The 22,914-nt window shown below is 44.0% G+C and overlaps 2 protein-coding genes across 3 annotated transcripts in view; one reads left to right on the forward strand and one right to left on the reverse strand.

Moving 5' to 3' along the window:
* Nucleotides 1-822: 822 nt before the first annotated feature.
* The window catches only part of s1pr5a (sphingosine-1-phosphate receptor 5a), a 46,385-nt gene continuing 24,293 nt past the window's right edge, over nucleotides 823-22,914 (forward strand). The window contains exons 1-2 of one of the 2 annotated variants that reach the window (XM_058050074.1): nucleotides 823-973; nucleotides 4,832-5,030. The gene's annotated coding sequence lies outside the window, so the exon portion shown is untranslated. The remainder of the gene's footprint in view (nucleotides 974-4,831; nucleotides 5,031-22,914) is intronic. The other variant, XM_058050075.1, reaches the window with a different exon arrangement.
* Nucleotides 4,549-5,907, reverse strand: foxd7 (forkhead box D7). Its single transcript, XM_058050085.1, has one exon. The coding sequence runs from the start codon at nucleotides 5,692-5,694 to the stop codon at nucleotides 4,744-4,746; it is 951 nt and encodes a 316-aa protein (XP_057906068.1). The 5' UTR covers nucleotides 5,695-5,907; the 3' UTR covers nucleotides 4,549-4,743.

Raw genomic sequence — 22,914 nt, forward strand, 5'->3', positions numbered from 1 at the left:
CTGACGTCACAGTCTCGGAACGGAAGTCCTTGGTGATCTATATGATTTAGTACAGGCCTAATATAACTAGTTTTGCTACACAGTGTATTTTTAAAAAATGGCCTGAAACTGGCACTGATTGTCTTTTCCACAGAAGTTCAAGAAGATGATCTAGCCGCAATATAACCTTGAATGTAATTGTGTTTACTGGAGCGGTGCATTTCCTCTGGGGATTGGCTCGCACACAAACCGCACTTTCAGGGTAGGAATATGATGTCTAAGAGGTTTATTTGGAAATTATTAAATTATACTGCATAGCAAGTATTTCAAGATGTCCCGGACAAATCATTCTTTTCCAATGAAGTGCTTCTCTTCATCTCCACAGACCATTGACTTGCTTTTTTGCTGCCCTTGTTTATACGATGTCTTTTTCTCCACTCTTGCTGCTTTATTTGCTTTTATTGTCCCCTCTAACCCCGTACCCCCCCCCCTCCCGAGCGCGTGGCTGCGGTGTGACATCATTCTCCTTCTGGGTGGCTTTCCTGTTGTATGTCACTGTCATGTGCTGGCACTGACGCTGGGGGGCGGGGGTCCAAAAACACAATCAATTCCTGGGCACCCGGATGCACCAGCGGAATAGAGTCTTTAATGGGCTTGGCAGGCGAACACGGAAGCAAAGCAGCAAAGAAAGACCGAGATTTATCATTAAACAAGTTCCCCACGCATGGCGCAGAAATTGTGGGATATCCCACAATGCAACACTGTCCCTTCTGGCTGAGAGATGTGGAAGGGGCGGGGTGAGCAGTCTGCCAATGACTTGCTTTGGCCTGTTTGGGTTGGCGGAGGGCGAGCGGCTGGTATGGAGCCTCTACTCTCGAATGGACCCCTCCTGTCCCTTTGCCTCGTGGGACTCCATGTCAGAGGCCATTGGGCTGAAGATGGTCCCACGCGTGGGCGTCCACGTGGACGTGCACGCGGCATGGAGAGTCCCAAGGTAAACACAATCATTTCCTTATTAGCATTATTAGCTGTCTTTAGCTGTCTCTTGTGCTTAATGGAAGTACCTGTTTTACCTGCATGCTGTGCTCCTGTCTTTTTGCCCCCCCCCCCCAAAAAAAAATAGAATCATATTTATTTCTTACAAAACAGGCTGTTTCAACAACACATCCACAGTCACTGATAATGCAATTAAAATGTACAGCAGGGGTGTCAAACTCCTGCCATGGGGGCCGAGACACCAAAGCAGGTGATTTTAATAATGAACCTCCTTTGGTTTGGGGAAGGCGCTCGTCAATGAAAGCACCTGCTGGAGAACCTGCTTGGAAAGAGAACCCGCAGTGCTTCGGCCTTTGTCCTTAACTTTGTCCTAACCGTAACCCTAACCCTTACACGTGATGTAAGGCATGTGCCTCATGTGCCTTGAGATTTCGTTTGTTTGGCCGCTCTTGAACGCTCCGTAGTTTGTTTGGCTGTGAAAGCACAAACTTCACAGTCGAGCTGCCCTCAAAACGTAAACTTAGTAAATATATTATCCGATGCCATCCATCCATCTTCTATGCTGCTTATCCTCACTATGGTCGTGGGGGTGCCGGAGCCTATCCCAGCTGACTTCGGGCAAGGGGCGGGGTCCACCCTGGACTAGTCAATCATCAAATGCCATTATTGGAAATACAACATGACTACAATTATGGTTCATCATCCATCAATCATTACTGGACATTTTGTACTTCAAATACGTTTATTGAGCTTGTGTGGCACATGGAGGACTTAAACCTGGCTTGTGCCCTGAGTGAACAACGGCAATTGAAGAGAGCTAGAGCGAGAACGTCCAGCTGGCAGAAGGGTTTGTAGGGTGGGGGATGGGGGCGAGCGTCGTGTTAAAAATAGTTTTGTGGGCACATCAGTGACTCTCGTTTTTTCACCATTCGCTGGTGAATCAAGGATTGACTTCACTGCATATGCTATTGAAACCTTCATTTCCCTCTGGGAAATATGCAATGTGGAATGGAATCTAATTCCGTACTATCTGTGGTGTCATAATCAGGATGGAAATGTGCAATATCAATTGAGGATTCCCCAACCTTTTTCAATGGAACTAATATGACATATTTCATTAATAGAAACATTCATTCATTCAGTCATTTTCTACCCTTCTCCTCACGAGGGGTGCTGGAGCCTATCCCAGCTGTTTTGGGGAGAGGCGGGGTCCACCCTGGACTGGTGGCCAGCCAATCCCAGAGCACATATAGACAAACAACCATTCCCACCCACATTCATACCTATGGACAATTTGGAGTGGCCAATGAAGCTAACATGTTTTTGGAATGTGGGAGGGAAGCGGAGTACCCAGAGAAAACCCACGCATGCACGGAGAGAACATGCAAACTCCACACAGAGATTGGCGAGGGTGGAATCAAACTCGGGTCTCCTCGCTGTGAGGCCTGTGTGCTAACCACTCCTCCTAATAGTAACATATCAATAGTAAATAAGAAGCCTCAAATGGGATATGCCCAACCAAGCTGCCAGACGTATGTGTATACCACAGACAAAAAGGTGGGGGGGGGGGGGGTAACATGGAATAGTCCGTGGCATGAGAAGGCAGGGGCGGCGCTGCAAGCACTTTGGAAAGATTCTGCATTTTGATGGAGTTTTCAGGCGGTGAATTAAGACCAAAGCGGTCGTATGGACTCTAAATGGAAGGACAAAAATGTTGGGGACCCCTGGAAATCTTGGAGCCCCAGGCAATGGCCTGTGTCTGCCACTGCATGTATGACAACAATGCCTGATGGTATACAGCGCCGTCATCTACAGCCATGTACTTCTAGTGGGGTAGAACTGCACTGTAAACTGACTTTGCAGTATTTACTATGTTGCCTTATCAGCTCACCAAAAAGTCATGCCAGTGTCAGAAAGGTGCATTATTGTGTTTTTAAGCAGAAATGTACCGTATTTGCTGGCGACGAAGATGTGATGAAAAGAGGTTTGAAAGTGCAAAAAAAGATAAGTAAAAAAGTCTCTTAATCCTTCAGCATGGAAAAAGTGATGCACACACAAGCCTGGAGTGTGGAACTTGCTTATTTTATCAGGTGCACCGGCTTCTCGGGCCCAAACAACATGACCCCCGCTCACTTCCTCAGCTGACAATCAGTCATTGCAACACTGCCAGCAACATCTCTGATGCTACAACAGTACCAGTGATACCATTTCAATGCCTTCTGATCACTAGAGTCTACCACCACCATTTAGCAGATTGACTTGCGTTCCCACTATTCATTCGTCACAGCTGTACTACTTTTGGCATTTGGTTTGCTTTTGGAAGGTCTGATCTACCACTAGAAACACACCCAAGGTGAATCGAGACATAACCAATATTAGTCCTTTCGTTTATTACGCAGATCTGAAACATTTTGGTTGCAGATGTGCTCTGGTGGTTGATGTTCATCTTATAATTGATGCATTCGAACCACTTGTGTTAGTGTTAAACATTAACACTATACTATACTTGGCAAAAAAAAAAAAAAATCCCACAAACCAGATTGGATTAAAGTTAACATTAAAATGTTGGCCCCAAAAAATTGTTCAAAAGAGAATAAAATGTGGGTTACTTCACAGCGCCCCATCGGGTAACAATCTTTCTATTTGTATCAGGCCTTCCCTTGGTGCCAAAATGTGCTCAAGGACTAATATTGGGCGTACAGCGTGACCCAGAGGCCCACTGGTGATCTATGAAAAACAGACTCATGAGTACTAAAGTACATTTAAGTACACCAGTATTTATTTTGCTGCCATGTTCTGCATAACTTTACTTTGCATGGACTTAAATCAACTGCACTGATGAGTGAGATAACTGCAATTACAGTTTGCACACATGCACATGATGGCATATTCATAAGTGTGTGTCCTTATAATATTAAACAAACCAATAATTCTACTTGATTTTTTGTTGCATTGGATTACGGTGGGAGGTGAGAAAAATCATTTGTGTATTCAATTATATTGGTAAATATAATATAACTTAATCAAATATAATATATTGGTAAATTATATTGGTAATATTTGCATGCCATGTGATGGAAAACAACACTTAAATAAATAAAGCACTTCTAATTCTTGCATGGTGTAATAATTACCTTTACATCCAGTGTCTTGTTTAACGTGAAATTACTTATCTCTCAAAATGAAAAAAAAACAATCAAACATTTTATTCAAATTCATAAAAAAAACTTTTTCAGTTTTTCTTTAAAAACTCCAAACTCGATCAACTATACAGCAGGCCTCTATTAATGTTTCAGATGTTTAATGCTTCACGCATTATTAGGATTGTTTGCAGAAGCTTTGTTGCGTTCTAATAAATAATAATTCAAAATTTTGTTTAACCCATTCCTCTTTTCATTTATTCCACTTTAAATATTACATTAATGTTTTTAAATTGAACACTTGTCGCATTTGTCCCTATTGTTCGCCCAACAGCACATATGAATGAGACGTTTATTTCCTATCCTTTTTAAGCCAGCTATTATTTTATTCCAATACAACAGTGACAAAAACGAAAAACAACAGGCTGCCTGTTTAGGTTCCTTTTTATTTATTTCCAGGATGACACCCGGATAAAATGTACTCTCCGCGTATCCCAATGAAGTAAAAAAAGAAGAATGCATGTTTCAGTCACATATAAAAGATTTGTATGTAAAAAAAAAACACCTGCTACCGATTGACTGTCTTCTGTTACCTGAGAAAATTCAAGTCCTGTGTGCATCCATGAGTTTATTCATTGTCATCACTCGGGTGTTTAGCTGCCAGTTCAGGTGTTCCATGACGCTGCGTCTGTAACTTCTGATACTCCTGCTGCAAGGTGACCAGATGAGGGGACACCGCAGCGTGGAAAAGCGCCGGTGACGTGAAAGCTGCTGCGGGAGCGAGAGGAGCGGAGTAGGCGGTGCAGTGAGCTGCCGAGAAGGCTTCGATGGCGGGCCGCGCCTGAAGAAAAGCCTTGGCTGTGAGGGCGCTGCGGGAGAAGAAGCTGGACAGCGCCGGCAGGATGCTGCGGACAGGTGGGATGGCGGCGGCGGGGGGTGCGTGGTGATGATGATGGTGATGATGCATGTAAGGGTAAATATCCAGAGTGGGGAGCTGGAGAGCCGGTGCTCCGAGCCCGTAGTGTCCGTGTGGAACGGCGTGCAGTGCACCGGGCTCCACACGGTGCTCCTTGAGGGGATCGTAACGGAAATGTTGCCGCTTGAACCGCTTCCTCCTGCGCAGAAAGCTCCCATTCTCAAACATATCTGAGGAGTTTGGGTCTAGGGTCCAATAGTTGCCCTTCCCGGGGTTGCCGGGCTCCCTGGGCATCTTTATAAAGCAGTCATTAAGAGACAAGTTGTGCCTGATCGAGTTCTGCCAAGCCGGGAACTTCTCTCGGTAATAAACGAAGCGGTGGCTGATAAAGTCGCAAATTTCGCTGAGAGTGAGACGTTTCTTTGGACTCTGTAAGATGGCCATCGTGATGAGAGCGATGTATGAGTATGGAGGTTTCACCGACGTGGGATTTTTCGTTTTGGCCGCGGGGGGACACGCTTGCGCGGGGCTGCAAGAGTCCCGCTCCACCGCGCGCTCCAGCTCGTCCGACGGTAAGAGCTGCTCCTCTCCGTCTCTATCTCTGAAACCTTCCCCCACCACGTCGATAAGAATATCCTCCATGACCTCCGAGCCCAATGTCATAGTAGATGTCCACCTGCAAACAGGTAGGGACAGAGTGACGGCTCCTTAAAAAAGGCCGCTTTTCACGCACGACTACTCTCGGTTGAGTGCACAAATTGGAGCACACCCATCCTCCTCCGCTGTCCCTTCTTCTCAAAGTTCACAAACTCTGAAAGTAATCTTAACTTTTTTGGATAAATAAAAAAATATATATATATTTGTGTCATGCGTAAAAGTGCGTGCGCTCTCTGAAGGTGTCCAGCATCATCTGGAATCAGTGAGCTGTCTGCTCTGGGTTGGGTAGAGATGATGTCACTCTGAGGCCCCAGGAAGAAGCTTGTGACCAATGAGAAGGACGGAGAGGTAAAACAAGAAGTAGTTCTGGACCGGTTTTAAAGGCGCACTCTCATCATCTGCGCGTCCGTGCCAAGTGGATGTGGGCGTCACTGGCCCATTCAGAAAAACACAGGCCGGAGCCGGAAAATATGGGAATAAACTTGTTTCCACTTTAAAGCGGCAAGAAAAAATGTAACTTGACAATCGTAGTCATGTTGAAGATGATGATGGTACAACATCAAGCATTTTTATGTGATTTGTTCCATCATTAAGATTTAAGATACGTTCTAGTCTGGTCAATTAAAATAAGAATAAATATTGCAACTATGCAGTATAAAACATGGAGGGGGACCTTCCAAATGTTTGTTCCCCCCTAAAATAATATATGCTTATACAGTAGGCTATACACTGTAGATAAAACCTTAACCCCCGTCAAACACCACCTCCAATTAAAAGGAATTGCCACTTCAAGGTGACCCACCCCCCTGCCCCCCATCTTCAACTACACAAAGATTAGGAAATCAAGTATTACCGTGGAAGCAGAAGACATAATAATGTTCGGTCTGCGGTAGATGGATGAGTAAGCTTATGTTTTTCATAAGAATGCATGCATGCCATTTCCGGCTTCTGGTCGTATTGATACCTCGGGCCCTAAAGGAACCGGGTCCGGGCTGGGTGGGCTATTCGGGACCAGTAAGGCTGCACACGATTTACAAAATTCATCACCCATGTTTGCGGATTGGAAACAGGCCCGTGTGTGCCATTGGATGTTTTCAAAAAGGAGGACGCAGGGAAAATAAATACATACATAAATACAAACATACATAAATAATCCACATCAAAGAGAATGTGACAGCAAAAAAATGGAATTCAGTTTTTTCAATTCAAGTCTTTCCCTGAAACTGTGCCCACCTTTGAGCATTTTACTTGTAAACGATTGTGTTTCGTTCCAAAAAATCAGATTATGTTGGAAAATTAAGAAGTGATAAAACTACTAATAATATGGATATTTTATGCGTCACTTCAATTTAAATTTTAACCTAAAGCATTTGATGAATAGTGATAAAACACCAGCCTGTGATTTTTTTTTAAAGCTGAGGTTGTTTATCATTCATTACCCACCCTGAAACTCGAGCAGCTCCCCTGATAATAAAACCACAATGTAAGGCACACATTATACGTCAGCCTGTTTAAATCCCATTTTTAATGAATATAAATGTATCCCAATGTTGATTTGGACTATAATAAGTCTCATTGACCAGCACGGACAGATAAGACGATCCCAACAACCTGCTGGCACGTGTAGCGTTTAAAGAGTGACATCTAGTGGCGACACATGGGATTGTCTACTTGAAGGCCCCCACAGGATGTGGCACTGACATGATTTCACATGCATTCAGAAAGAAGACTAATAAGACAGCACCAGTGCGATGCTTTCCAGATATGTTCAAATGAACTTGTGAAGTTGTAAAGGAAAAGGCGATGTTTAGAAGAACACAGTGATATGCTTAACCTAAAATATGTTTAGCTTAATATACGTCCACTCAAATGCTGTGAGTATTGCTGTTGCCTTTTTGTGTGTGTGTATATATATATATATATATATATATATATATACATAGAGAGAGAGAGAGAGAGAGAGAATATTATATTTTTAAGGAAAGTTTTGTATTCGATCTTAGATTGCAAATGGGTAATAAATGCACTGACAATTCTTTGACTGTCCATTAGAGGGTACCAAAACACCTTTTTTTAGCCTAAGAAACTATGCCAAAGTAAATACTGGAACCCCAGTACCACTTAAATTTTAGAAGCTTACTTTTTTAAAGAGTTAAGTTTGAGACTATATGAAAATTAAAGTGAGATTAACATTGCTAGATTGCTATACAATCCTTGGGCTGTTAGAGAAGTACTGACGCATGTACTATGACATATTGGGTCACTACTAAAAGTTTCCATTTTCCTGTGTTCTGGTGACGGATTCATTTCCTGCTGGCATCATGTATGACTGGCACTGCTTCCCAGCATGTTCCAGCTTGTCATACAGATAGGATCATGGAAGGAATTCCTAAAAAATAACATAGGAAATTGCGGGTGTGAGGGGGTGCGTTTGTTAAATGTGTAAAAGGCAGTGCGAAAACACACACATGCCGCTCTCTCTTTCTCAGGAAGCTTTCCAAAGTTTGGATGTGAGGAATCTCAGAGGCTGGTGGGAAACAGACCACCTTGGACGCCCTTGAAAATAGCAGAAATGGTGCCAACCCTCGCTACTTTGCTGAGCAGGGTGGATCGTCCTGCAAACATGTGCTTGATTTGAACAAAAAAAGCAACACAGACCGTTTGCTGGTGCAACATGAAAGGATGGCCGTAAATCAGCCACATTTCAAGCAAGTGTTGCGGTCACATGCCATGACCCCCACCCCCTGTTCCCTTGCGAGCGGACAGGGTCTACGCACCAGCTGGTCCCTCAACACAACGGGGTCACGACCGCCGGGTTCTCTGCTGTGTATTTAGTGGTCAGACTGCTCCCAAAGCCAGGTTTTCTCTCAACATGGTTCATCATCCATCAGTAGTCCATGACACAAAGAAATATACACATTTGGTACCTTCTGCTCTTGGACAATGACTAGCGGGCTGGTGCTTAGCGTGTCTGCCTCACAGTCAGGGCATTAATAGTTCAACTCTATGATTTTCTTCTGGTGCATCAGCTTCCTCAGTGCTTTAGTACCATTGCTTCCAGCCACAAAGCATGCTGGGTCGTTATGGTAATCATAAAGACGAGACCATCGCAGCTCCAGCAAGTTTTTGGATACAATATGGGGAGTTTGGGGATATGCACATTGACCAGGCTGTGCCAAGTTTATGGGTAAAGTCTAATCTTCTGAGCTCCTTTGCTTGAGAGCTACTACTTTCCATTTGGATACTGTGCTGCTAACGAGTCACTGAGGAAGACGTCATCAGGTATCAGGGAAGTCCTGACAAGTTCCTGGGCTTCCCCGCCCATTGGAAATCATAGGAGGCCACAAGTCAATATAACAGTCTGACTCATGGTGTCATCTTACAAAGAACGCTTAACTCATCACACAGCAACTTAACACTAAAAAGATAGATAGTAAATGTACAAGACCGATACCAATACCAGTTTAAAATAAAACAATAATTTTGATGTTTTTTCAAAAAGGAATGGTTTCTAAACAACACCTTCATTTGTGCCTGCAATGACGTCAGCCTCTGTCCACTAGAGGGAGCCAGAGCAGCCCAGACGGCGGCAACACTGGAGAGCCATCCATTTATTTTCTAGTAAAGGATTTGCTCGGACGCATTGCATTATGGGAACATGTTCATTTTAAATTGCATTGGTACTTGTATTGTGTATTTCCTAGATACCTTTTGAGTGTTAAGTTACTGTATGGTGAGTTTACCGTTCTTTGAATGACAGACTGTTATATTAAGTAATGAACGACCTCGTGCCATTTCCAACAGTTTGACAAACTTATTGTGATATTTTTCGTAGCTCATGATTGCCTCCTCTAAATTAAACACTGCAATTGAAGGTATGTAATATTCAACAATTTATTTTACGGTTTCCTTTCATGCTTTACCATGTTTGCCACAATTTTGGTGGTGACTTTGTTGTCAAGGGCCAATAAAACACAAGCCGCATGTTGGACACCCGTGTAGCTTCGGTTGCCCCCCCCCCAAACACACACACATATATGGTGGCACCATGCCACCTGTACCTTCAGCTGTGATGGTAACACATTTCTGGGGTGATTCCCTCTGGACGAGTGCTAAGCTGACAACAACATTCCTCCACACACAACCATACCATCAGCGCACGCACACACACACACACACACACACACACACACACACACACACACACACACGCACACTAGGCATCGATTCAGCTGCCATCCTAAAATATTCATGACGACTATAGTAAGTGGATGTCACCTGGGCTGATTTAGACTTATTGTGGTAAGAAATATAATTATATTAATTATTAGATTGACATTAATTGGAGTTGATTATATTTAAATATTATGTATTCTATTATTTTGAAATGATTGTTTTCTAGAACTAGAAATAATCTAGAATTATTCCCTCCAAAAAGATTTGTATAAATTTGTGGGTGTCAGGACTTCTTATTGATTTCTTATTGGAAAAATTGCTTCAGTTTTTGTACAACTCGGCTCTTGTTGGACCTTTTGGAACAGATTATGGAACAAAAATGAAAGCACCACTGTGTATTCCACTAGTTTGCTTTGTAAGCTGTAACACTCAGCTAATGTATGGATGATTTGTTCATTTGGGTACCACACATTGACCAAGTTAGGTTAAATGTACATGTTTTCATGTATTTCAATGCAGCAAATTGTATATCCGCATTAAGCCTTATCAAGTGAGTGAATATCCACTTCCTGTTTATTTTTCCCGTCTTTCACTTTACGCATACATACAACAGAGTATTAGAGCCCGGGGCAAAAGTAATATTAGGACTTTATTCTCGTCAATATACGACTTTATTATCAAAATCTCTAATTCTTACCAATATTCCATTGTGCACTTACAGGACGGGACAACAGAAAACAAATCTTTCCTTCACTACTTTAACAGCTTCCACGCTTCAGGGAAGGCTTTCAACAACTGTCGAGTCCACTCGTTCACAGAATGTCGCAAGGTCAAAGGTCACTGCCGGCTGGCTCACTGACTCTGTGGTTGCTTGGGCTCTGTGCAAGTTCTCCTCAAATGTATCCAAGCACGGCCCGCTGGCCCACAGCGGCTCCCCTTTCTCCTTCCTGGGGAGTTTGTCCTGTTTTGGGAAATTCATGTCACCTGCTCACTTGGGACCCCACATGGACACGTAAACATGTGTTTGGTCCCGCAGTCGACTGCTGCAGCCCGTGTAATGTGACTGAGCAAATATACCAAACGGGTTCTAACATGTTGGCATACTGGCTTGGCATTAATACCCCGGGAGATTTTCAACTGTCATTTGGAGAGTGAACTCATGTGAGCAGTCAGAGCAGTTTATTGACAGTAGGCTTTACAGATATATTGCTTTATGTTCGTGTGTGTGGGAAAACCTTGAACTCTGCCGTGGAAAATGATGAAAAAGCACTCTAGTTATGAGTAGTATGAACGCAAGGCCGCAGTGTCAGTGCTTATTGTTGTCTGTTCCAGTGACAGAGGGGCCAAGAAAAACATGGATGAAAGGAAAGAACTTTTATCGTTGGAGTCTTTCCCAGCTGGGAGACCATCTGGTGCACAATTTTCTTCCAAATAAATTTGAGTTAATCTTGTGACTGAGCACTTCTGTGTTTCAACAGGATGTAATTCATGTAGCCCCCATCCAGGGTAAGGGTCCACGTTCAGGTGGTCCTCGGTTTACGTGGTGATGAACACATTTCCATTGGTACCAACATGTTCGTTATGTCTCCCAATTAGCTGTGCGCCAGAGAAAAGGAAGGTCATCATCATGGAAGTAAAAATGAAGATTATAAAAAGTTCTCACACCACTGATATATATTTTAGTCCCAACCGCTTGACTGTTGCAACCATCATTTAAGATAAAGCTGTTTGATTGCTAGAGGGGTCATGGATTGGGTGTGCAGTAACAAGGAGATCATATATTTTAGACATTTTGATGCCCCCCTCTGAGTATGGGGATGTATCTATGGAAGTCCTACTTGTTAGCATCATGATGCTAACGTATGCTATATGTATACGTAACGATGCTGACGTATGAAGCACAGGCATGACGGAGGTGTTGCAGCTACAGACGATAAGCGTTCCCGTCTCTATGGTAAATGTGGAGGCCGCGTGGTCACCTGATCAGTACGTCAGTCTCGCAGTCCAGAGATCCGCGTTCGAATCTACATTTGGCACAAGGGTTTTCTCCTACACCTGTCAACCATTTTATGGAACCGAATCAAGATAATGCTTAGCTTTGGTTGACGCTGCCCGAGGGATACTGCATTAATTTTAGTTCATGTTAGCATTAATGTTAATATTATTTCGGTTGTAGTTTGCAGTGCAGAATCTGTTCAACTCTTCACCTCCTAATGTGTGAAGGCCAGCCCGTGTTATGTGTGCACAAAAGCGTATGTGTGCCTGGTGTGGCATTTTAATCCCTTTATGGGACGGGATTAGAACTGCAAAGCATCACACGTGATCACAGGACAATGAAGACATTGTGGAATGACCATCGGCTTGCACCCCGAGTGCTTAGGAATCTTCCTGAGGTTATATCGGCTGATTGCTGAATTATAGAGTTTCTTAAATTGTGCTGCCTGAGCAACCTGGTAAACGCTAACCTTTTTATTTATTATTTACAATTTAGTGACTCATTTCCACCTTCAGTAATGGAATCACTTACCAGAGAAAGTGGTGACTGCCGTTTTTTAAACCTTCATATACACCCCTGGTCAAAATTGGGTCTTAAGGAGGTTCTAGGTAGAGCTTCAAAATGCAAAAAGAAGCTGCTGTTTGACGCCCCTGCACAAGCTGACGCTCCATTGACAAATAGACAAACAACCATTCACACTCACATTCATACCTATGGACAATTTGAAGTCGCCAATTAACCTAGCATGTTTTTGGAATGTGGGAGGAAACCGGAGTACCTGGAGAAAAGCCACGCATGCACGGGGAGAACATGCAAACTCCACACAGAGATGGCCGAGGGTGGAATTGAACCCTGGTCTCCTAGCTGTGAGGTCTGCGCGCTAGCCACTAGACCACCGTGCCGCGGCAACAACATTGCAATATTTGAAATAGTAATTATTTAGTTTACCCGTTAAAAAGGAATAGCCTGCGACCCTAAAGAGGATTTTTCTACTAAATGATTTCTTTTGGGATTCATCCTTTTGAGCTCGGGACTTAATGACTTAATGAGAGGAGTCATGTGAGAGGAAAGTAAACAGGCTACAAGTTGAAATAACCCAAATGTATCTGAAGTGTGAGTGGCTATAAATCACCTACGCCAATCCAATCTGTTGGCTCCAGCCGCACTTCAGTGGCCTGCTTGTGATGTTTCAATCTCCCTGCTCTATTTAAAGCCCTGGCTCTGCCTTCTCTCCGGCTGTCATTCAAGTGGCTCAAATTTGGCCAGACAAGTGTGCAGGAATCTGAGCGTGTGTGTGCGCGCGTGTGTGCATGCGCGCATGTGTGCATGCGCGTGTGTGCATGCGCATGTGTGCATGCGCGCATGTGTGCATGCGCGTGTGTGCATGCGCATGTGTGCATGCGCGTGTGTGCATGCGCGTGTGTGCATGCGCGTGTGTGCGTGCGCGTGTGTGTGTGCGCGTGTGTGCATGCGCGTGCATCGCCCACGTCAATCAGTGAAATACACCAGACATTTCATTTCCATTTTCTGGCTGTTCCTGTCAATCCTGTCTAGTTTGAAACGTATTTACTAAAGACAGCGTGTGCATGCAGTACAGTATGTGTTTTATTGCATGCACATGTACAGGACATCCTTTTTTTGGTCTGTTGGCCAGCAAGGCGTGATTAGAGGGTGGCACCGCAGTGTTCCCCTCAGGCACAGCACGCCCTGTTATTTTCCCCGCCAGCCCATGCTCCCCATGGGGAGGGTGGGTCCGTGACCTCCCTCCCACGCACAACCACGGGAGAGGGAGGCACCCCTTTTAATTCCCCCCATCAGCGTTTAAGCCGGGTTCACAGGCCCCCCCGCAACCTCCAGCTTAACTTCTCATGAAGCAAAACTATCTGGAGTCTTTCCCCACAAATGTGACAGAAAGATCCCACAGTCTCGTCCATGCCTGGACTGCATATGCTAACATTGGAAGACTTCAGACATGTTGACGTACACGTGGTGATAAAGCCTTTTTCCCAGTAACCTACTGAGTGTCCCCGCTTATACTAAAGCATCATACTGGAACAAGTGAAAAACTAAGTAAAAAGTGTTTTCCAGAAAAGGCTAATCTACTGAAATACTATTTCAAAGGTTCCAAAGCTGTTACCGTTACTGAGAGTAAAATGTCGGAGTGTCCCACAGACGTATTCTGGCGCTCTTTCTTTGACTTTATCTGACCTTAACACTTGAACAGCAGTGCTCAATGCCAACATCTCCAACTTGCATGCGTCTCGGCGTCTTCCACACCGTCCTCCCCGCAACGCTTTGTCATTCTCCACTAAGCACTGAAATGCTTTAATGTTGTGGGGGGTTTTCCTGGTAAATAATACATTCATGACGGGGTTCGTGCACGATTAATTCAGTTATGTTGTTGGAACTTTCGTAGTTACCCTAACTAATTATACAACTACATCGATTTTTTACAGTAATTTGCCCAACACTGGTAGTGTATGTGCCACTATATACAATATATATACAATAAATTCAATATAGCTGAGGATATAAACAATTCAGAAATCACCCTCCCAACAATCTGGTGTCTGTGTGTAAGCTGCTACTCTTTTCTGAAACTTTGAAACCTGCAGCTAAATTACAGCTAATTTATGGCTAAGTTCTTGTGTCTCGTGACATCTCCTTTACTTCAAAACCACTACTAATTAAATATTCATATAAATATATACATAGAAATACTGTGCTGCTTGAGAGTCGGTGAGGAAACGGTGGTTCTTTCTTAACAAGTTATCAGTGCACTCACATCAAGCTTGCTAGCACATTGGAAATTGCATCATATTTAATAGTTTAACAATATAACTCTCAAAGGGCACGAAACACATCACACCGCAACTTAAGACTCAAAATGTATACTTGAGAACTATACAAAAATGTACCACTATGAGTTTAAAAACAGCTAATAATTCAGAAGAAAACAACATGAAGGTATCACACACGTCAGACTCAAACAAAGAAAAACCACAGCGGAGGGTGGCAGGCTGTCTATTATGACGATGACGACGTTGGCCAAGCGTGGGCATGAGGGCAAGCGGGTCTTGGTGACGCCATCTCAGTTCTGCAAACAGAAAGCCGTCATTCCCCCCTCCTGTTCCTGACAGCAATAATGGTCTTTCGAATGTTGGAGAATGAGACGACAACACAACTGCTGCAAGTCAATAATTGTGCGCATACACTTAAGTCTCTTTCTTGTTCTTGAACTCCTGACAGACACGCGGAATACCTCCATTAATCAAAGATCATTTATTTTAGAAGGCATCCCTGTACTCAGAGGGAGGGAAGTTCAACCTGTCTTGTTATGACATAACACAGAAGAGGTGATCATGAGAAAGTATTCCCAAAGAGAAACAAGGCTGGTTTGCATTCCACTTATCTTATCAGGAATCACTCGGATCTGTTTTGTGTCCCGGAGCAGGCATTACACAACACATGCTAATCAATGGTCATTTTTACTCCACATTTGTGGGGCCTAGATGACGCCTTAGACGAGTAAAAATGCATGAATACTAAAACAATAATTAGCCTATGACATCAATGACTCGGACTTTAGCCTGATGACTTGAAGGTACTTGAGATTTTCACTAAATGTGTGAGAAGTATTCAAAGTATTCAACTAGCATGATTGTGATGATGGCATTGCCAGCAAGAGAACATGTTTTCTCTCTGAATCTGCCTCATTGAATGCATCGTCATGCGCCGTGTGGATTATGTATTTCTCTTTCTGTGACAAAGTCTCGTCACACTGCATGCGTGCATCGTATTGGTCGAGTGGAATAGATCGTTACATTGTTAAAATGGCATTTGAATTGGCAATGACTGAACTTTGCTAATTAATTGTAAGGACTCAAAATTGTCAAGCCGATGACTTCGGACTCGACTCAACCGATCTTGCCGTGACTTGAGACTTGACATGGACCGGCACGTCCGTCCTTGAAGCTAGACTTGAGATGAAAGACGCTGACTTGCTCCCACGTCTAGTTGGCAGACGCAATCATATCAGTCATTGCTTTGAGAGTCAACACTTTTATTGCAAATGTTGATGTGAAATTAGTGGACGACATCAAAGCCGAGCTAGCATGAAGGTGTGCAGGGGCTGAGGGAGCCTTGTGTGCAAAATAGGGATGATTGATACTTATCGGTACCTATAATTATTGGCCTGATATCAGCACAAAAATGGATTTTTATTGCGTTGTTTTTCCCGATCGTGAAAACCAATATTAACAAAAATGCTGTGTACGATGTGTTCATTCCACCACAGGACGTATGTCACATAACACATATCGGTAACGGCTGATATCAGTATCGGAAATTGAGAGTTGGACATATTGGTTTGCGACAACAAAGTTAATATAAGACATCCCTCGTAAAGAAAATAAACACTTATGGCCGTATCAACTACTCACATTTTGTGTTGATTATGATTTATGAAATAGTGCAGCGTGGGACTCGGGGTTGCTGTTTCTCCGTGTTTCGTGAAAGGGCATGGACGCTATGTATGAAGGACAGACGTGCAGTTGGTAAAAGTAAACGTATTCCCTCCCCATGACGCCGAGGAGAATTTCCTCGGAACTGGCTTAATGCCTATCCAAACACCAGCCCCCCACCCCCACCCCCACAACCACCGCCACCGTCTTACCGAACAACCCTGCATCCCCAAGCGTTTGAACGTTGAAAGGCAAGTGTAGAATGATGGCGTTTGAGTAGGACACCATGTCCGTCTAAAGACCAAAGGAAGTGCTACGAGGGTCTTAAATAGGGGGTGGGAAACTTGGAGAAATGTGTATCTACAGCTGGGAGGCCAGCCTTCCTTTGGGACAATGTGAGGATATGAGTTTTCGATGACAAGCTCAGATAAGAGTTCTTGTGTGTGGGATCCAAGGGGAGATCTTTTTGAAGGTCTTTTAAAAGTGAGCATATCTTTTAGTTTAAGTGTACTAACCATTTGCTTTGATGATCAATATCAATCACTGGGTGCGACATGAGGATGGGGTCTGAAAGCGTACATGTTTCCAACAGAGATATGAATGAGCGTCATATTGGCAGGATGATCACAGCTGGAAGGGGAAGTGCTCGTGTGCCTGATGATCCACGACTGGGAGAATGGCAGCGTAGGCCAAAGTCCGAGCAGGAAACGAACAACACGGACAACAGTTTTCCATGTTTGTCGGTGATGGTTTCATTTGATGTGAACGTGCATCAGGTTACGATGGAATACATCCCATAAATCAATTCCCAGTTCCACATGTCCAAAAGGAGTAGGAAGCAGCAAAGCTTATTGAACGTATTGAAGGTGATGCCATATGTGGTTACGGTCTTTCCAACCGTAATTAAGCGTAATATTGATCATCGATATACGTAAGCATCCAAATAGTGATATATAATAACAATAAAGACAACATGACTGGTTGAAGACCCTTCATCTTGTATTTAGCCAACATCAGGTGCTTGTATTGTTTCTTGAATGTCTCATCCTTGTACATTGTTGGACTTCCTTAGCCAATCCCTTCCATGGTTTGATTCCACATCCTGGAATGCTGTGGCTCTTCTTCTCCCACAGAAGTCTTTCACCCTGACTTCTTCCCTGAGATCCTATTTCTCCTCTCTAGTAGAGGAGTATTAGATGCCATGTTTAGCTAATAGGTTAGTGTTAGCTTGATGCATTATTTTAGCTGTTTGAAATCAAGTTTTAGTACTTGTGATTTTAGAAATAAGGAGTTTGTATGTTCTCTGTTGGCGCCATTATGGATTATCCTCACTGACCTTTTTGCAGTACAATTACACACAATAAGTTAAATATGACAGAACTATACAAAATGTACTAATGAGTTTAGAAACAACTCTTAAAGTTTCTACTAAACAGTATCTATTTTTGACACGCATTTGCTCATGTTAGATAGCGTGACCACAGCAGGCCTATGCAGGCCTATGCAGGCCTATGCAGGCCTATGCAGGCCTATGCAGGCCTATGCAGGCCTATGCAGGCCTATGCAGGACTATGCAGGCCTATGCAGGCCTATGCAGGCCTATGCAGGCCTATGCAGCCCTATGCAGCCCTATGCAGGCCTATGCAGGCCTATGCAGGCCTATGCAGGCCTATGCAGGACTTTACTGTGCGTACCTGCCCTATTTCCTGCCTAATCATGGGAAATCAGCTCATCACTGCTCGGTCAGTCCATGTGTTTCCTGAAGGGCTTTCAATAACGCACACACATCCTTCTTGGGGCATTCTATCTGTTCCCAGAGACCACATCAAGGCTACAGACTGTCTTCCGAACAATGGGCTCAGGAATTTCACTCTGGACTCCAAAAAAGTCAGGTAGTGATTTAGATAGCTCTATCTCTGTGTCTAGACACACGAGGCACGTCGCTGGTATCACTCGATGGAACAATGCAGGCCTAATTGCCATTCAAGGGACTCTGAGCTCAACAACAAACACGGTGGGCAGACGGAATGACAACATTCTTTCAGGATATTTAGGGGTTGAACCCGGCTGTGATAGCCAGTGTTTGCGCCTATCACAATGTTTTAGATGGACCTACTCCTTTTTGGAGGAGGTTAAAGATTAATTTAGTTAAAAACGGGGAGCGATTGGAGGACAGTAGCCCTTTACGGATTTGAACATTGTTAGAGCCTAACCCTAACATATGAAATAACACCCCGATTGTCACCTTGACGTTTGTATTACGCAGACATGAGTGACATTAGTAGGGAGTTACAGTGATTACAGAAGAGTTAATAGAATAATACAACAGTGCAGGAAATAGTTTCATACTCAAACTTGAAAGCTTTGAATGGATTGAGAGAAAGAAACACATCTTGCATCGTGAGAGGACTCAAAACCAAAATCAACGAGTTCAAGAAACAACCTACCCTAATTTGTCAGACAGCACCAAACTGGCAAATAATAACTTCCTGTGAAAATGCTTGACAAGAAGTGTCACAACTTCCTTTCTTCCTCTTTTTATCTTGCCTGGAGGAATTCCAGTGGGCATTGTGGAAAATTCCACGTGATTGGGCAAGCAGAAGAGAAATGACATTACCCCTTTTGGGACTTCAGGCCGGGATTGAAAGGGTCTTTTACACCACGTTGGTTTCAACTCAATCACAAGTTGCATGCAGGGTCATTCTGCCTTCTTCTCCTCTTGGCTGAAACTTTTGAAAAATGTTTCAACATCAAAACTGCCCCCGTATCCTTTGGTTCTCCAGCATTCGGCCCCTGGGGGGGTTGGTACTAGATTTATGGTCCGATTAGCAAATCAAGTAGGTCAAATATTTATGGAGCAGCACGGAGACAAAGAGTTCCCATGGAACAAAAACGCTATATGGGACAAAGTCTTGGGAGAATCACGACCAATGACCTCGGCACTTCATCCCGATTAATGACGCAGACTCCCTACATATGTCACCCAGACGGTTCTCTTGTAGACCACAATACTTTTCTCCTAACAACACACACATGGCAGCGGGGGCGGTGGAAGCGAGAACAACTTGAGTCCCTGATGCTATGGTTGACTTCAAGCATCTGTCTCTGTTGGTTTTTCCCCAAAACTCTTCCTTTTCAATCAGAACCATCCCACCCAAGCTTGTAATTATGTGTTTGGTTATCAGGGGCGGCCTAAAAGCGGTGGAAAAAACCATGCATAGACATGTGACTCGACAGTGAGGAAGGGATTAGGAGATAATTGGCTTGAATTGATGCAAGACCAGGACACGGCACCCTTTGCAGCGAGCATCAGGAGAAAAAACAAAGAGTTTCACCAGCTAATCACGACTGCAACAGCAACCATGTGTCCAGACGAATGACATGGCCCTTTTGACAGCTCCTCAAAATAAACACCAGCGTGGACGCCAGATATCAACAAATATGTAACGGAGTATGATTACTTGGCGCTCCAAAGTTGGTTTTGGCTCCCTGGAAAGGGCAAACTGAACCAAAAACATGCAAGGTTGCACCCCCAGGGGGCGAGCTGGAGACCATGTGTACGGTCAAATAGTTGACATAACTTCACGTCCAAGCGACCGAGCCATGAGCGAGTAAATTGCTGGCGTCCTTGTGTCCCTAACCCAATGATATGTTTGGACGTGCCGCCATTACACGGCATTGTAGTGACTGCGGCTAATGGATTTCCATTTCCTGTGTCTCGACCTGCTTTCAACATACAAGACCAGTTAGAAGTTTGGAGCCAGCTTGTAATTCAAAAGCATGAGAAAGTGTCTCTAAACTTTTGTACATGCTACGTTGGTGTTCCCGCCCTAGAAGTCATGCAAAACACGACCCTTGCTGACCCGGACCCTCTCTAGTATTTAGTGTCTGTGACTTCCTGTTATTGCTGCAAGGTGGAGTGGAACCCGCTTATCTCAACGCTGCGTGCTCGGACCCAAACTAACCATCTCTTGCACGTTTACGCATGACTTTGACCAGAGATAGCCGTACACGGGGCTTTCAACCTTCCACAATGCTTAATATTTGACCTACGTTCTCATACACTGACCTTCGTGACCATGACCTTCGTCCACTTTAGCACCCAACAAATGAGTCAGTTTGCCCATTATTGTGTCGTTACTTGCAATCGAGTCCCCAAAATCATTTGTGCCTGAAAGATACCCAACAAAGAACCTTTCACTGTAGCTCAAAATTAGGCCACGCTATGAATACATTTGCCCTGAATGCTATGCTAATTAGCTGTTTTGTGTGGGAAATCCCTGCAACCACGCCTGCCATTACATCTTTTTGGACAAGCAGTCATGGGATCAACAGCAAAAATAGGATGAGAATCAAACAAAACAAAGAATAACCTTGCAACTGGAGCAAAATGAGTTGGGTAAAAGTTTGAAAATGGTGATAGTTGGAATATTTGTACAAATAAAAACTGGCAAAATGATGATTGTTATTTCTATGAGAATAAGTTGATACTATCAATATGCTTTGCAACTGATAAGACTTGCATTTCTGTATGAGTTGGTTTCAAAAATACACATAAAACTGCTTCTCGGATTAGTCAGTATGCGGCCCTGGCGGAAAAGGTGAGACACCCCTGTCCTAAGTCCTAAGGCGGCAACGTAGACCAGTATTTTACAAATGCTACTAGTCTGCTGCTAGAACTCAACCCCGCTTAGTCATTTTGAATCAAGTTGAACAAGGCGGCTGTCCCGTTGTGGTTTCCTACGTGTAAACAGTGTGAGACTGTTTGAACATGCACACTAATTAAGTCTAATTTAGTGCACACACGGGGCCGTGCACGCCACCAGGCTGAGCTGGTTTTAATAGGTTGCAGGGGTTGGACGTGTGGGCGCCAATAAAAGCACCAACCCCACATGTTGAGCAATCCACCGCGTGTATATCTGGTTTATGAACACCAGGGCTGCCAGAGACCAACGACCTGCTCCGCTGCTTATTGTGACGACCATCGCACTTTCACACACATTTCTCTTGGCCGTCTTACGCTCCGGCCACAGGAAATGACATCGCCCGGGAAAAATGTCAGCAACTAAACACATCTTAAAATGGTTAGTGATTGAAAAGCGGAGAGGAAAAAGCAACCCATGAATTAAGAAAACATCCTTACATCATCTGGCTTCCGTGTAAGGTGATTCCAATGATTCCATCTTCTTTAAAAATAAAGCACTGGAGAACATCAACCTTCTTTTCTTTTTTCGCCCATTTATATGAGAAACACTGAAGAAACCAGATATGGAATAAGAATACCTTTGGTTTGACTTAAGTAGAGGGCCAGGCTGGCTGCAGGCATGCTGTGGGGGGGAGCCCAAGAGGCTGGCAGTTTCCCCTTCAGGGGCCCGTGAAGGGGCCCACAGCCCACAGCACACTCAGCGTTTGCTCACAATGACGGCTTCCTGCTGGAGTCCGCGTGGAATAGCCTGAGGATGCCCTCAGGCTATTCTAACCCTAACCCTTACGTTTTTTGGAGTTAGACAAGAAAGTGGAAATATTCCCACATTGTGTCGTAAAATAAGCGTACTAAACTGTGGCAACCCAATATGGCTTCCTTTTTAACTTATTGGCCTCCCTGGGTTCAGCTGCATTATTCCCAGAAAAGCTTTCCTGATAGGAAATCTGCCCTGACCAGTGGATGTGTGTGTGTGTGTGTGTGTGTGTGTGTGTGTGTGTGTGTGTGTGTGTAGGAGTAGGGGATGCTGAAAGTTAAAGCTACTGACCAGACCACAAATATTTTTAACAAGCATTGCCCTCAAATGGCTTTGACATCAGATGGATTGACTCCAGGGATAACCTTCCTTTTTGGCTAATATCTGTCACATTTCCTGAATTTGTATGAGCCCGCTATTGTTTTTGTCCTTATCTGCAACCCCTGAGGATTTCATTCATTAGCTAACATGCATGTGGAAGTGATTCATCGCTTTGTTGTGCAGAAGGTGGCACAGCCGTCCCTCCCTGTTCTTCAAATGAAGCAGTTTCACTCTGTCATGCTGTTTCATGGTTGAGGTCGTATTTGTCTTTTATTATGTCTACTGTATGGGTAATACAAGTGTAAAGGTGACTATAAAGGCTCTGATAATGTTAAAGCACATGTTTAGAAGGTTTTCTATTTTGGCCAAAGCTTGGTATGGCCGAGAGGCCAAAACACGCAGGACGTGGCCCTGTTGGCTAAGAACACTAAGGAGGAGAAAATGTAAGAGAAATCCCATCGATGCTGCAGTTTCCCAACATTGTCAACACAATAAAGAAGCAGTTTTATGACTTTGTGACCACAATCCCTCTGTAAAGCCGAGAAGGGCCAAGATCGGTCCACTTCTCATGATCCCTCCCACCCCCACCACACTGCCGGGCCTCCTCCCTTTTTCCCCTTTCTACATTCTGTCTTCCAGGGTGAACTCATCCGAAATGCTGCATGAACAAAACATGCTTTCATTCCAAAGCTACCCCTTCAAATGTCAGCCCAGCAGTCAAGTGTGGGAAAAAATGCACAAGCAAGCTAGCGAGTGACCCCGACGTGACAACTGCATGCCGGGACACTAACGCTTTAGCTAACGCTTTATT

The sequence above is a fragment of the Doryrhamphus excisus genome, chromosome 15 (assembly GCF_030265055.1).
Source record: "Doryrhamphus excisus isolate RoL2022-K1 chromosome 15, RoL_Dexc_1.0, whole genome shotgun sequence".
In the NCBI taxonomy this organism is placed as follows: domain Eukaryota; kingdom Metazoa; phylum Chordata; class Actinopteri; order Syngnathiformes; family Syngnathidae; genus Doryrhamphus; species Doryrhamphus excisus.